Source organism: Homarus americanus, unplaced genomic scaffold (assembly GCF_018991925.1).
Source record: "Homarus americanus isolate GMGI-L3 unplaced genomic scaffold, GMGI_Hamer_2.0 scaffold56241, whole genome shotgun sequence".
Taxonomy (NCBI): domain Eukaryota; kingdom Metazoa; phylum Arthropoda; class Malacostraca; order Decapoda; family Nephropidae; genus Homarus; species Homarus americanus.
The window spans coordinates 384628-401136 of NW_024740202.1; the positions used below are offsets into that span (position 1 = coordinate 384628).

General features: G+C 37.6%; 1 protein-coding gene across 3 annotated transcripts in view; it reads right to left on the bottom strand.

Annotated features, from left to right (window-relative positions):
- Positions 1-3406: 3406 nt before the first annotated feature.
- LOC121875279 (integrin alpha-PS1-like) overlaps positions 3407-16509 on the bottom strand; it is a 116611-nt gene continuing 103508 nt past the window's right edge. For all 3 annotated transcript variants that reach the window (XM_042379740.1, XM_042379741.1, XM_042379739.1), the window contains 8 exons: positions 15670-15777; positions 14559-14784; positions 13485-13627; positions 12951-13194; positions 11685-11923; positions 11105-11334; positions 8321-10638; positions 3407-7650 (listed from right to left, as the gene is read on the bottom strand). In XM_042379740.1, coding sequence (XP_042235674.1) covers positions 7219-7650; positions 8321-10638; positions 11105-11334; positions 11685-11923; positions 12951-13194; positions 13485-13627; positions 14559-14784; positions 15670-15777 — 3940 coding nt within the window. In that variant the 3' untranslated portion in view covers positions 3407-7218. The remainder of the gene's footprint in view (positions 7651-8320; positions 10639-11104; positions 11335-11684; positions 11924-12950; positions 13195-13484; positions 13628-14558; positions 14785-15669; positions 15778-16509) is intronic.

The following is a 16509-nucleotide window of genomic DNA, read 5'->3' on the forward strand; positions in this document are numbered from 1 at the left end:
AGATGGTTTGCTTTCACTAGAATTGACTTTTTATGAGTTTTTTATTCTGAAAAAGACATGCTTACCTTTTTCATTTATTTATTTTTTCTTAATATTAACATTAGATCAAATTTTGGTTCATTTTGTTTTGTTTTGTCTTCTCTCATAAACTTACTTTTAGTAACTTCCTTTGTTAGCATCCCAAAGATATAAATTAACATTCAAGATGCTAACATTAACAAGACTTATTTCTCACCTATCCTGTTTCCTCTGTTTGCTAAGTACGTCTCCAGCTTCTCTACATTATTGGTGAAGGCACACACATTTGTATTTGCCAAAAATTATTGCAAAAGTGTTTAAGTGAACAGGTATTACTCAAATCACTTATACCAGTTCCCCTCACAAGGTTGAATGACCATCCGTTTAATGAATTTAGTCCAGTGATATTGATGAAGCTTATTGAAGCCATGAAGAATAAGGAATACTCTGCTTTCAAGAATTTGAAAAGTGTAAGAAGGAAATTCAACATCGTTATTCCTGGCATTTGGAAATCACCAATGTTAGATGATGTGCTTGATTCACCTTCTCACAGTGGCCCAAGAATTTCAATTCATTTTCAACATACACACCCAGGTCCTTTTCACATTCAGTCTGTTAATGCAATTTCTTTGTCCCATTGGGACATGTGATACAACTCCTTACTGTTGGTATGTCATTAGACATCCTCTTACACTTCGTAACATTGAATCTTAGCAGCCATTTCTTCGATCATATTTGTAGCTGACAGAGATCTTTCTGTGACTCTTCACAGTCTGTTTAGCTCTTAATTTCCCTTAATAACTGAATAACTTGGCATCGTTCACAATAATAATAATAATTATGATTACAATAATAATAACATTAGTTCTGTACTCTGTAGTGCCTACTTCAATTTATTATTGGGTTGCATTCATGAAAACCATTTTGTAAACCGGATAATCTTAAATTGAATTGTATATACTGTACTGTACTGTACTCAGTGGTTACTGTACAGCATAAGTGTGAAGAGGTTTCTCAAACATATGAATAAATCAACACTTAATAGAATGACACTTTGCAACACAATTTAAACATTTGTATCGGTAAAACTGAGATTGCAGGATAAATAGAAAACAATTAAATGAAATCTAAAACTAGACAGTAATTTGTTAGTGTCCACAGTCAGTACCTTGTCTCCTTGAGCTTAACATCTAAAGTGATGGCTTTACAGGGTATCTTACCACTAGTGGTATAGCTGCAGCTCATTCCAATGTGGCCTCCAGCCTCCATCAATAGCCACACCTTCGCCGCCATTTTATTACATTAAAATTACATATCCTAATACATAAGTAGCTATCCTAGCTGTGTTAAGTTAGTTGAGCCGCAGATCTATGTGGCATTTGGTGACTGATGCCTCATAGTCAATATCTGAAACTGTTGTCGGCTTTGGGGCCAATGCTCTCATTCCCCTGAGGCAGAGTACAATAAAGCAGACCTAAGGAGAGAGAAGGACAGTCGACATCTCATCCAGGCTGTAACATAACTTCTGGGCTGCTGCTTCTGTTCGGAGATCACCTCTGCGAGTCTGGCGTAGAAGCATCTTGCACTTGGTCCCATCCCACCAGAGGTTGTGAACACCAGAGGAATGAAGCTGCCTTGATCAACGTTCTGAATTCTCTCCCCGTATGCCCTTATCTTGTCGTTCTCGTTCCTCCTGTGTGCAGCATCGAGAGCTAAGTTATGGTGACATGCGGCCACGGGATCAAATATCCTGATGTCGAAGAAGACTCGCTGTCCCCGCGTCCAGAATCCTCGAGCACTGACGTCAACACGGGCTTCGTTGGATGTGTTTGAAGTCTTAAGTTGGAAATTCTCACCGTCCAATGGAAGGAGGGTCGGTTCTACCCTAACATCACAACAGATTTTCTTCAAAATATTTGCTGTGAGATCCCTTACTTCGTCATGCCTCATGCATATGAAGCCCCCTTTCTTGCACACCATGGCGTAATCGACGTCATAGGAAGAACCACACACGCAGTGGGAGGGCAAACTTTCTACTGGCCTACTGTACTTTAGAGCAATGGCATCTGTAAATTCTTGTTTATTGACACTGAAACCATTTGCCCTTATCAGTAACGTACTTAACCAGTTCGAGGCGCCTACCTCCTGAGCTATAGCTACTTTTTTTTCAAATTCTCTGGTACTTGCTGCATCAGTTGCTGCAACTTATCACTTTGGCCGTGCTGTCGTTCTGTCGTAATGCACCTTCAAATCTTGTTTACTTCACTGTTTTCCACCTCACCTGTTGCATTCTGAGCTATTATATGGTCAGTGATGGCTGCCCTGAGCTTAACTGAGTTTTGATGTTCGGTGGCAGCAATCTCCTCAGGATTGGTCATTCCCATTCCTCCCAGTCTCAGTGGTAGTGCAAGGAGTGATCTTTCTGCTGGGGTTAAATGAGGGTGTTTCACTACTTTGGGAATGAAATTAACGTTGATAGCTTCTTCCAGAGGGTGGAGGAGAGGTCCGATATCAGGGATAGTGTGCATCAGGTAGTTCCAGCGATGCTTGACTCCATGGGTGAATGCCGCAAAAGCTGCATGTGGCTCTGTGTTAGCAGTCTCAGACAGAGCTTGGATTTCCCAAACCCACTCATTCACCTTTCCCGTAACATACTTGGTCTTGAAGTCCGTCGTGCCGATTACTGCGTCTTTAATTCATTCATCTTCAGCAATTTCATAATACATTCTCTCCTCGACTTACGACCTACTCGACTTACGACCACCCGTACATACGACCACCGCAGTCGTATAAGATATTTTTCAAATTACAGGGTACGTATTTTCGAGTCCCGACGTTAGTGATCGCACTGTACTGACAAAATTTTTGTTTGTAATTCCCTTTAAAATGGCTGGCAAGCACAAAAGTGAGAGTTCTCGTGATGCTGAGAAGAAAAAGAGACACCCATTTTAGATTTTCTACGTATTATTTTCATATTTTCGACTTACGACCAATTCAACTTACGATCTGGTCGTCGGGACGGAACCCCGTCATAAGTCGAGGAGAGACTGTAATTATAGATCCAGCTTTTATATTTACAATAAATCATTTTTTTTATTAATTAAAAGTAATAAAATGTGTTTAAGTAAGCAATAACATGTTTTTAATTCTGGAGTTGGGCTAAGTAGAATTTAGGGGTTCATTAGCTTACGGGAGACTGCAACTTCATTTACTGTATAAGACACAGGCTGATTTTTTTCGCAATTTTTCTGACCCAAAAGTGCATGTTTACCTACATACTGCACTGTATGTACTGTACTGCATATCTGAAACTCTGACTCAAATGATGGAAGCAAATACAGTACAGTATACTGTACATAATAGAGTATAAGGACAAATATAAAGTTAATTAATTGTTAGACTTTGTTTTATTATACAAATATAACACTCAATGCATCTGAACATTTATACATTACATCTTGCACAATTAGAAAGAAAATCCTTTGATTTTCAACAAATATAAACTTTATAAGTACACTGATTACCTCTGTAAAAAAAAAGAGTTGAACTCAGTGAAAGGTTTATCACACAGGTAAATCTTACCATATATACAGTGAGATCCTAAAGAATATGCAGGTGTGAGAATCATTAACTACAACAGATCATAAAGAAAGAAATTCTTCACAACAAAACTTCATTAACTCTTGACAAAAATACACTTCATACAAAATAGAATTCTTAATGACAACAGTTTACAAACTCTTGACAAAAACCTTTTTTGTACAAGAAATATTCATTATGACAATAGCTAAGTGGCTCTTAAAAAAATTATGCTTTGTACAAAAAAGAATAAATGGCAAAAGATTATGAACCCTTGACAAAAATACACTTTGTACAAAAAAAAATCATGACAATAGTTTACAAAAAACTGACAAAAATGTCACCAAATACAGTATATATACAGGTATTTACAGGTAAAGAGAAGCAGAACAACCAAGTACAACAAGCACTCATTCATTCATTTACTAGTACAGTACAGTTGACAACCACAACTACCTGTATGTATATTCTGTAAGCACAATGTACAGTACATTCAAATACAGTCAACTTTTGTACATCCAGTTACATTGAATTCAACATAATCAACTCATAATGTACTGTACATACAAGTGTACTGAACTCTTATTGTACAGTATCTAAAAAAAGTATCCATCCACACTGTGTGAAACATTATGAGACCACGGTTGACGGATACGGATATTGGGATACGCCCTGTATAGTTTAACATAAGTAACACAATGTGTATTTATTTTGGTGTAATTAATATGATGTTCAGTTACCAGATGTAGTAGGATCAGTAAGCCACAGAGCCACGCACACCAACCCTCCCGGGTCATCGTGAGTTACATATAGCATTTGGGAAGTCATCGGACCCATCCTGGCAGATACCTTTTTTGAGATACTGTACAATAACAGTTACATATACAGTAATGTTTGTTCAGTTCAACTTTTGATGTTTTCCATTATTTCATTGTACAATCGCTAACTGAATACAGTACATCAATGCACCAACCAACTGCAATCAACTGAACGTACATTTACAGCACATTGCTACAAGCTCGTACATTCAAAATCCACTCTAATATCACTTTACAGATATATATATAAGATAAGCAAAATTCATATTGCTACCCTGTACAGTATTAGCAAAATAGTTGTGAAGTAAAAAATTGTGATATCAGAATATTTTTTGATCATATGAGGCAGTAGTATTACAAGTACTGTACCAGTAACATAGCAAAATTAATGGTCCTCTTTTTAATCTTTTTCATATGATGGAATCTTAAAAATCTATGAAGTTGGCAGAGGAATTAACACTTTTTTTTCTTTCTTTTTACAGTACAAATCTCACCTCCACTTGCAGCTCATTGGCTCATTCATAATGTTCGATTAATATTGATTTATTACAAATATATTCATATACAACTGTTAAGGATACCAAGTTCTGGCTCATTTTAATGCCTAATTTAATGTATGTAAAGATATAATGGCTTCAAAACATTAACTTTCAAGATAGGAGTGGGAAAAAAAGTTTGAAATTAAGAATATTAACTGTCAAAGTCACAAACAAATTCACGCATTCGGAGGAGATGGTGGGGGGGGGGGTCTTAGCCTAGTACCATCGACAAAAAAAAAATTACTACAATATAGAGGAAAGAGTCAGTTTAATATATTGTACATGAATGGTATATACTGTACTGTACTGTTCTGTAGTTCAAAAAGGATTTAATTTACAACACCTAACACCTAGGTACAGCACTGTATATGGATGTTCCTTACATTGATAATAAACCGATTCATCTAGTGTTAATTTATCTCCCATCTTTGTTGATCTAAAATAAAACAAAAAGAGAGGAACATAATTTTCCTATAGTGCATGACATGACCCTATACATACATACAGTACTCTGCAACACCACCGACTTCTCATGTACACAACTGAGGCACTCTAGGTGAGAAGTAGACAAGCGACAAAAGAAAAACTAGGTGTCTCAGTATTCTGTTCAAAAGAGGAAAATATGAAGACAGTCTAGTGACACATCTCGAGCTGCTTTGTGGCTTAGCTCATCCCCCCTGGAGCAACTCACATGTACATGTTAATTTTGCTTGAAGTTTCTAATGCTCAGTAGACTAACAATTGCCTATGTCCTGATTTAACAAGTAAGGTATGAGCAAAACAAATTATTAGTTGAGCTTTCTACACTTTCTCACTTGTTAAAATAATCCAAGATAAATTTTGCTATATTTCATTGAACTTCCTTAAAATCATTATTCCGCTTTTTATAACCAAACAAAAATGCTTTTAAAGTTACTTTGAACAAAAATCTCTGGTTCCTCGGTAAATCAGTCAATACAGTACTTCATCAGCTGAGAAGAATAAAATTTTCTGAACTCTAAGACAAGCATAATGATTAAAAAATGGGATATCCAAGTGTGTTTCATCTCTTACTAAATGTAATTCTGGAGGGTAACTCAATACAAGTTGATGCCACAATTGAGCTCAGTAACAAGAACACCTTAAATCCAGTAGTAAGGTGAAGAAGCAACTGATCCTCTCACAGTTCTGGCGAGCCAAGAACATCACAGAGAACACCAACCAAGAAAAGCCCTAAAATATATTCCAAGCTCTATGATTCAATCCTATACTTGATGTTGCAAATAATTATCAAACAGAAACTAGCAGGAGTGTATAGTTGTGTAACATGCACATACAACGACCATCTGCACCTCTCACATACTGTACACAGCTCGTTACTAAATCAATCGGCAGAATCATGAGTACATCTAAAGGAAAATATTCAATACACACTTACACACATCTTGTAGTACATTTCTTTTGTATGAAAATAACATCTTGATTAACATTTTTCTCCCCACAAAGACAATTTTTAGTTGACATGTGAAGTGAACAATCCAGAAAAGCAATAGATCCAGCAGACTTAACATTATATTCTTCAGAAAACATAGATTCTTTAGTCTTAAAAAGCTATAAGTTATTAGCCTTCCGATAGTGCGAGAGGTGAAGGCACGGAGAACATCACAGTTATGACACAGCAGCAGCAAACACACTTGTAGAAGAAGTTAAGCCCTAAGTAGTAACTCCAGGGTCAGGTGTTTCAATAGAAGTTATACAATTGCTAGCAAGTTACTAGCTTACAACTCCACACTGAAAAGTTTCATTCGCAAGATTTTCTAAAAGTATCTTCTGTAAAAGTTAGATCTAGCATTCTTGTGAGTGAACTGCTCTTCCAAGTTCATGTACAGAGATGCTGTATAAAACACTCACAAACAGACATGTACAAATATTAATTTTTATAGGAATTTCCACTGATAGGAATTGTAAATATTTCTGTAAAGTTTATCTGCCACATTTTCATTTATGAAAACCTTAATATAAATTGGCACTGGTAATTGGATTGCTGCTCAAATAGGCCCCAGGCTTAATAAGTCCTCCTAGTCTAACCTAAAATCTAGGAATGGGGTCATTAGAATTGAAGCCCATTAGGATTGGGGCCCACTAGGACTGTAACCCACTGGGAATGAGGCCCATTAGGACTGGTCCCCAATCCCAGTGATCGGGAGGAGCCTGTCAGGACTGGGATTTTATTTGACCAAGTAAATGAACACAAATATTTATACACTGTATATTATAAATAATCTCTAATACCCATTGGCATCTTTATCCAGATTTCCAGACAAGGTTGGATCTGGCCTCTTTCTTTCAAAAAAGCCTAATTTCCATAAAATTAAAACAATAATTATAAGAACTAATAGCCCGGCAAAAATTGAAACTAATATTACCCAGAGAGGTACTTCTTCGGGTGGAAGTTGATCGAGCAAGTCTGGATATGCCAGGGTCTCAGCAGACGCTGTATCATCAGATTCATCTTGATCTTTACGAATGTCCTCTGGAAGAATTAATGAGCCTTTGGATTTAATACTCACGTAACTGACGCGAGGGTAGTCTTCAACCAGAGTAGAGTTCCATAGTCGAGACTTGATGCGGATACTTCTTGACTGCTTGGCCCCCAAGTTGCGAATGTTGCAACGGAAAATGTAACATTTTGCGGTTGGAATATCACCATCACATTTCTAAAAGTAATAATATGTATTAAAGAAAGTAGTACTACATACAACTTAAATTTTACAAAAATATAGAGAAACTTTCCATACATCTATAGGTTATGTAATTACAGAAGCAAGACCACCAAGAACTGTCACTGTATATATTGGCAGATCAATAAATTAATCGCTGAGCAAAGACTGACTGATGCAACTAAATTGTATATATGTACAGTAGCTAAAACAACTCTCTGTGCATACTTTGTGGGAAATAATATGAGACCATGGATCATTAATATTGGTATACGAGGGCTGTCACCAGTCGCACGTAAAATTTCGGAGCATATCGACCCCCACCTGCACAGATAGTTGTTTTAGCTACTGTACATAGGATTTACTGCTGAGTCAAGTGCCTGCACCATACCAGGATGATAATCTAAATTTCACTAAATACCTGCAGTTCAAACTGGTTATCTTCTAATCTGGTTATACAAACAGAGAATATTCCTGTCACGACTTTAGCAGCTTTACAGTTTAATATAACTGAATATTCACATACAATGGATATCAGACCAAATAGGTCATTGAGTAACTTAATAAAGACAAAAGTAATAACACCAATATTTAAGTTAAAATAATCACTCATGAAATAACCTAGCAAAGCTTTGTGAATGACAATAAATATCTAAGTTGTACATACCAAATTCACAACTTGCATCGTCTTGCCCGTCTGAGCATCTGTCACGGCCTGTGGTTTGATGATGAGCTCCTTCTCACGCTTGATGCGCCTCAACTCTCTCTTGTTTCTAATATGCTCATCATCATTGTGTGGGGATGTTGACGAAACTTCTTCCCTCAATATTCTATGATCCCAATTTTCCGGCAAAGTACCGGTGTATACTTTTCGTGTATATACTGTGGTTGTCCCAGTTTCAGGATCTACTTCCACACGTGTGTATGTACCATTCTTATCTGGACCTGGTGACTCAAAGTGACTAATTCTTTTGCCTGTATGAGTTTGTGAGTTGTCCCAATTATCAGAACTTCCTTGGTGATGAGAAGAATGATCGTTCCATCTCGCTCTGTTTTGTCCTCCTGAACCTGAACTTAATTCCCATGTGGTGGTCCTCAAGTTGGATGAATCTGTTCCTGAACCTACATCACTCCCGTGCCTAGAAGAGAAAGAGCTGGATCTTCCATATCCATCAGCTCTTGAGTCTTGGCCATAAGTTCTTCTGTAGGCACCATCTCCAGAAGTTCTTGCATGGCCATCAGTATGACCCTGCTGAACATTTTCATCTTGGTCAGTTCTAGAACTATCAGAACCCCATGTCCTTCTAACTTCAGTTCTTTCACGACCAGTGGCGTATTCACGGCGACCTTCAGTTCCAGTTCTTCCTTCATTCCAGTCAAAGGGAACTTTGCGATCATCATTTTCAAGATTTCTATTAGATTCGTGATGAGTTCTTCTTCCTTCAACTGTTGTTCTGTCATATCCACCATAATGGCCCCTGGTGAAGCTGCCAGAACCATCAGAATCAGTTCTGTCATACGTCCTCCCTGATCCGTGATGTCCGTCATAATCATCCGTGTAATCTCTTTCAATGCCAGAATTTTTTCTTCTATCATCTCTACTAATTCCAGTCCTTCTGATCTTATCATAATCATCATTATCAAATCCTCCTCTTGATTCATAGGTATAGGTGGTTGTCGAGGAACCACCAGTTCTTCGTGTAGGTGTTCCAGCATCTACACTCTCCACCCTATGATGACCCCTGTTGACATTGTCCACTCTGTCAGCACCATCATCTACATTCCAGTTTTGCTCTCCTCTACCTGACTCATATGACAAGCCAGATCTATCATCGGTGGTTCCTCTGCTTCCTCCATAATCATGTACTGTCCTCCTCCCTTCACCATCATGTGTTCTCGTACCTTCTGTTCTAGTGTCACCACCATCAGTTATCCTCTTTTCTTCACTGTAAATACTTCTGTAATTGCCATCACTTCCACCATCTTGTCCCCTAGAATGAGTCCTCCTGACGGTCTCACCTCTGTTGACAGATTCAACCCGATGAGTACCACTGTGGTGACTCCAACCATGTTCTCCTCTGTTGTATACATTTGATGACCCAGATTCCTCCAATTCATCACCAGTAACTCCAACATTTGCATCATAATGTGCACTTTCACCTGACTGAGATGTCCTGCGGTTTTCATCAAAACGTTGACCGTGACCTGACCTGCGGTTTTCCAACTGGCGGTGACCATCGTCAGGAATATCATCAGAAGTTCTGAAACCGGAAGAGTCTGTTTCTGTGTTTGTCTGTCTGTATCCACCTCCGTCACTCCACCGCCCGTGTGGTATATCCTCATTTGAGACTTCTTCCTTTACTGTCACTTTCCGGCTTTCGTGGTGTGTTTCGTGGTATTTTGTTTTTCCATCGGGTGAAGTTCTAGATGAAGTACGAGTATCCTCATGATGACTAACAACATCACCATCTCCATATGTGTCTACATTATTAATTCTACTGTCATCTTCACCATATTTAGATCTATCCGATGATGAGATAACCCTTCGACTGACTCGTGAATGCGTTCTCCCGTGTTCTCGAACACCGCTTTCACTAAAGCCACTTCCTTCCTGATCAATAGAAGCATCCCTATCAGAAGTGCTAAAACCAGATGAGGATGAAGAGCTGGATGATGAAAATGAACTAGAGTGTCCATCAGAAGTTGAGGTTCTATCAGTAGTCTCAAAAACTTTTGTGTCAGATGTTTTAGAAGTCTTCTTACTAATCGTTGTGATGCTTGTCACTTTCTTGGTTTTTTTCTTAGTGATCATTACATTACCATCTGTGACAACATCTTCCGTTGGTCCTCCTTCACTAGGTTGTTCATTATCTGGTCCCAGGTGGATTGGTGTTTCTTCTTCACCTTTCACATCTACGCCTATATATGGCTGTTGGCTACCCAGGGGGTTTATGAAACTTGGATCAATGTTACATTCACCATTACCTGAAAAAAATAAAATAAATAAATGAAGTACTTGGTCATTCTACTTTATTTGGTTCACAGCATCACACATAAAGCTAATACTGTAGAGTACAGTTGGAGAACAACACTAGTCACTGATTCACACAAGAAACATACTGTACAAATTTAAGCACAAACAACATCAACACAGCTGCCAACACTGAAAATGGGATGGTAACATATTCGTCCAAATTTAAATACAACACCCTGTGGAGAAAATTAATTTGAATCTGGTACTTTCGATGTTTGGCTAAATTTTGCCGCTCAAACCCGTCGAAATTTGAGTTTCCGCCGTCGAAATTTGAAATTGTGTAGTGTTTTTTTTGTGCCCAAATAAAAAACTTTGAATTAAAAACTCGCGAAATTTGAGAACCTACTGTATGTTGATCGTAGGAGGTATAATTATATATACAGTATTAAATAAATTCAGCATAAAAATACAACTCACCATCAACAACTGGCACATCAGTCATATAGAGGAGCCACTTGCCCTTTTCCTTGTTGTTCTCCACCTGATATGGCCAAAGGATCTCCACCTGCAGCTCGTTTACTCTCCACGGTCCACGGTTATCAATTACATACTTATGTATTACCTCCTGGCCTATTTGTTCCACTTTCACAATAGCAGATTCGCCGACTACTTCACCACCGTAAAATGCTTGTTCGGGAGTCACAGATCTGAAACGATGTTCTTAGTGTAGTAATGTTGAATAAGTTAATTTCAAGTCATCTTTCAATAATAATATATAATACTAGTTTCATCAGAGTACAGTATGATTTCAATTTTATTATAACCACATGCAAATGGGAAACATCTGTTTTAAAATTAATAACCAAACAACAAACTTCTAACTTCACACGCACACGCACGCACGCACGCACGCACGCACGCACGCACACACACACACACACACACACACACACACACACACAAAACATGAATGCAATTTCTCCTCTTTTTAGGAAGCTGGACAAAAGGATGAATGAGTTAGTTTAAGAAAATAAGGTAATTGGAAAATAGAACATACCCAATTATTGATATTTCAGATTTTTTGATGACCTCAACTTTAAAATGTAGAGGATCTTGTGGAGTCTTTTCTGTGGAGGAAGAATTTGCCATCACCGTAAAGACGATGAATCTTTTATCAAATGGTTGTCCGGACTCTCTGAAATTTAGTATTAAAGGTCCCGTGGAGTCAGTGAGAGGGTTCCCTATGCCACACTGAACAACTGTGGCAGACGTTGATGAGCAAACATATTTCCCAACCTGAAATACAAATATAAACTTAGGTTAACTTTGCCAATACCCGTACATTTCAATATTCATATTGATATACACTGAATATACCGAGGGCTTCAAAATGGCCTCAAAATATCCAGGATATTGGTCAGATTTCAAAACCCCCCAGCTGGGTGGGCTCGCCGCACTCGCCATGTTCCCCCACCCACAACTTCTTGGACCCCCCATTTTGATATTCCTTAATGTGCCCCTGTATACATATACAGTACATATTATACTATACATTAAATATACATATACTGTACAGTATTGTACATTGAATCTTCTGTCTACATACCTACACCCTAATTTCCCTGTAAAAGATGATGTGACATAATAATGCATTACCACTGTCACATTAGATTGAGATATACAGTACTGTATAGGTGCTATATATAGAGCAAAGTAGAGGCAGTCTCCCTGGTTGGCTGCCTGATAAAAGTAAGGCAATGTTTAGGTTCCATAGTGACAAGGTAGTTGGTGAAAGACTTGTTATCTTCATCATTATTATTATAAACTATACTGTACAACATTACCTTTATTAATTATACTATACATGTTCTTTTTATTATTATTAGAAGTCTACAACAAACAAAACTAAACTTTTATCTTAAATTTGAATTCTTCTTTGGTAGAAAGTATTTTTGACAGTCCAAGTATGTGACATAAGTTTTCAAATATTGTCTTCAATTTGATAGCGTTGTACAGCATAGAGTTTCACCAAGATAGGGTGTTCAGTTAAACAAAACACCCTGTCTTATTCAGTGGTTTATTTATTTGTAATATGAATGTACTGTAATATCCAATGTAAGCAACCACTATATCATTAAACATATTCCCCAAATGCTTCCTTAGTAAGTGGAAATATCACACAAATAATTTTTGCTTGACCACTAACTGTCTATCAGAATATTTCATCTTCAGTCAAAAGTTTTGTCAAAGTCAGAACTTGACAATTTATCACAACGTTGTGTAATGGGAATCTACCGAACATAAACTGAATGGAGCAACATACCTGAGACTCTTTAAGGTTAAGAATAAGAGCCTTGTGATGAGTGATTCGTAGTGTGGACTGGTAAGCTGGTTCACCGGTGTTGTTCACCTCAACGTGCAGTGGGACGCTGTCTTGTTCCCCGAGTCTTAAGAGATAGGAGTCTTGTGTTTCGTGATGCTCTAAATCGAGTCTTCCTCCCACGTTGAGGTCGCTGACACAGATGTCGTCATCGCCACAATCTTTAGCGAATGTTGCTTCAAATTCCCTGAAACATTAAAGAAGAATCACAAGTGATGTATGATAATGCTTTTTTTTATGGGGAATAGCCCATCTGGGCACAGGTCATCGACCCACAACGGGGCCTAGGGGGGTGAAAAAATAAGAGTAAAAATAAATAAAAAATAAAAAGATTATATTAATCTACACCACGAATCATTGGTTCAGGTTGTGTTCAAATTACTAGTTAAGGTTTTAAATTCAAATTATTGAAATGAAATGATAAATAAATGCATAAATAAATAAAGTAAGAAATCAGCCTCAGCTTAAGACACTCACTTAACTGCCTCCCGCTGGTTGAGGATGGGATAGTCATCAATATCCGGCAGAGGAGCCCCCTCAGGGACAGGCCGTGGCTCCCTCTGGATGATCTCGTATGACAGTTTAAATCTGATGGAACGTAGTATGTCTCTTGGCCCATCCTGTGTGGAAATATCTCTGGTTAGTAGAGAGAAATCCCTCAAGTTCAAAACACCTAAGAACCAAGTGAGTTTTTTTGGATAACAATAATCTGTGAATACTGTAGTACTAAATGTGACTGTAATGTTAACCAACCAACATAGATGGATATGTACGGTCAAAGACAAAAGTCGTGTTGTGAAATTTGGTGAAAACATATGCCGAAGGGCTAAAACTTTTGGTGCACTATGTCTTGTGGTAGGGCTCTAATAATGTTTCATGAGTTATAGTCAATCTTCGGTCAAAACCGCGACACAACTTTTGTCTTTGACTGTACAGTACTGTATAAACAGTAATTAATAATTTGAAAATTGAAAATATGACACTTCAGTAGGTTACTACCCTGGGAGTACAGTGAGGTACACTCACTCCTAAAAATATCTTTACAGAGGGGTCCGATGAGTTTCAAAATGAACCTATGACTCCTTTTGTCTCAATAGGGTTGTCAAAATTCTTCTTACGTTGTGTCATATTGTCTCAGAAAATCATAAAGATACTTTTTGAAGTGAGGTACCTCCTTCCTGTTGGCCTCCCTCCCATCCTCCCTGACCCTGAGAGTAGAGGCAAGTTGGGGGTCATCACTACCTTCTTCACCACGCCAGAATACACTACACAGATACATATTAATGTAAAAAAGAACGACATTATAGAAAATACAGGTACAAAGGACCTCATCACCTTAGCCATAATAGAACTACAGTTCTGTACAGGTTGAACCTCAGTACTGTAGTTCAGGATCCTTTAGTTTGGCAGCTTCAATGGTTCAGAACTATTCTACATACAACCTGAAATTGACTTCAACAAAACTTCTTCTAAACATCATTAAATTCATTAAAATAACATTACAAGTTAATAATCATCAACTACAACACAGATAATTTATCTAAGACATACCAAAAGATAAACAATTTCACGGGAGCACTGGAACCTCCCCATGTCTTCAGGACGTAGATCAATGTCCCGCTGCACCATGTTAGGCCGACGCTCAAAGCTGTTTCCAAAGCGAACTCTTGCAATAGGTTGGTTCTTATAGACCCGTTCTTCAATTGTATATTTGAGTCGCAGACCTGTTCTTGTATTTGCATTATTGGTCATCTTGAAACATGCACCAAACGAGAAACTGTAATTTTAAAAATCTTCAGTAATTTACCTTTCCTTTGGGAGGGGGACAAAGCTGTCTGAGTATTACAAACTTATGTGCTTCATTAATAATTTGTTTGTTAACCAGTTATGTGAACTTTTCGTTTCCACTAATACTTTCTTAATCTTCAGTATACAGTTGAATTAACTATGAATCCCTTTCAAAGATTTCCTGTTTCATAGTTCATCCCTAAGAGTCTTCAGTGATAAGCATCATAACATATACTCAAGTTTAATAATCGCATAGAGTTCTATCTCTCATAATTACTTTTTTTAAATGTTATTAGACTGGTGTAATTATAAACCGTGTTACACACTGAAAGACCTTAGTTGTTGAAGTGCAGTAATAACATTATAACAACATAAACAATTATTGCTAAAAAAGAACAGTGATTTGAGAAGTTAATCAAACATACCTATACTGTACTGTACTGTACTCAACAAAGGTTAAACCGAATCAGGTCAATGACCTGTGCCCGGGTGGGCTATTCCCCGTAAAAAAAAAATAGACTGGTATTGAAAGAGAATTGCAGGAAGATTAAGCACCCCATCTTATTTTATTTCACCAAATCCTCCCATACAGCATTGGGGTGTTTAGTCATCATTGGGTGAAATAAGCTGGGGCACCAAATTTTCATGTGATCCTTGGAAACTTCTTGAGACACACCTTAGTTTACTGATTGAGATTACCCAAGATGAATTTTCTTTTACCCCTTCCCTACGGGGACGCAACTTTTAATATTTTATGTGAAGACTATTTTATTTAACACAGAGGGGATCCTGTACTCATGTGGTTAGAATCAAGGTAAATGAGTTAAGAAATACATTACTGTACCTGTACTATTTTGAGGTTTATTATACTTACCATGTTTCTGTTGATCCAATGTCTTCTGTACAACCCTTCTTGGTTGGGTCAATGTTTTCCAGGTTTTTAGAATTTACTTCAGTCTGTATATCAATAATTGGCCGAGCTCTAAAAAAATAAAAGAAGAGATGAGGTTATTCTTCACTTTAGTACCTCTGCCATCACTGACCCTTGACCTTTAGTGGTTATGTGGCCAACATATTTATATGCCTTACATATTTATTCAGTACACACACTACTGAACACCATTTACCAGTGCAGGTGGTCCCAGGATCACAGGAAGGGGGGAAAAGCCCTAGTTATTAAATTATGGCAGAGGTAAGGGAGACACCATGAGGGGTACAGTATAAAGATGCCCTTAGGTGCAGATGAGTAAATATAGAATCATTTTTGGTGGGAGAAATTTTAATTTTGAAAAGAAATTTGTGGAGTCATGAGTGTTGTTTCAATGGAATAATTTAGTTTGCTACTTGAGAGAAACACGAAATACTAAAAAGACTGAGAGTCTACCCAGATGCACCTCAGCCCTTCTCCTAGAACAAACAAAACATTGTTTTTTGTAGTATTATGTTAAAAGAAACACTCATAAATCAACACAGCTAAAATTAAGGGATGAGAAATGGTCTGTTTACTGACTGGGAAGATGGGGGGGGAGGGGAGAGGGGGAGAGGTGAGGTGGTATGTTTGACAGTTGATGCCAAGGTCTAGTGCTTATTTATTTATCTGTCCTTAAGAGTGACTAAGTTTTTCTCTTATAAAATGTCACTGAACTGACATGGGAGAATATAATTAACATTGCTGGAATTCTTATAAGATAATGATTAATTTGAATATAAACAT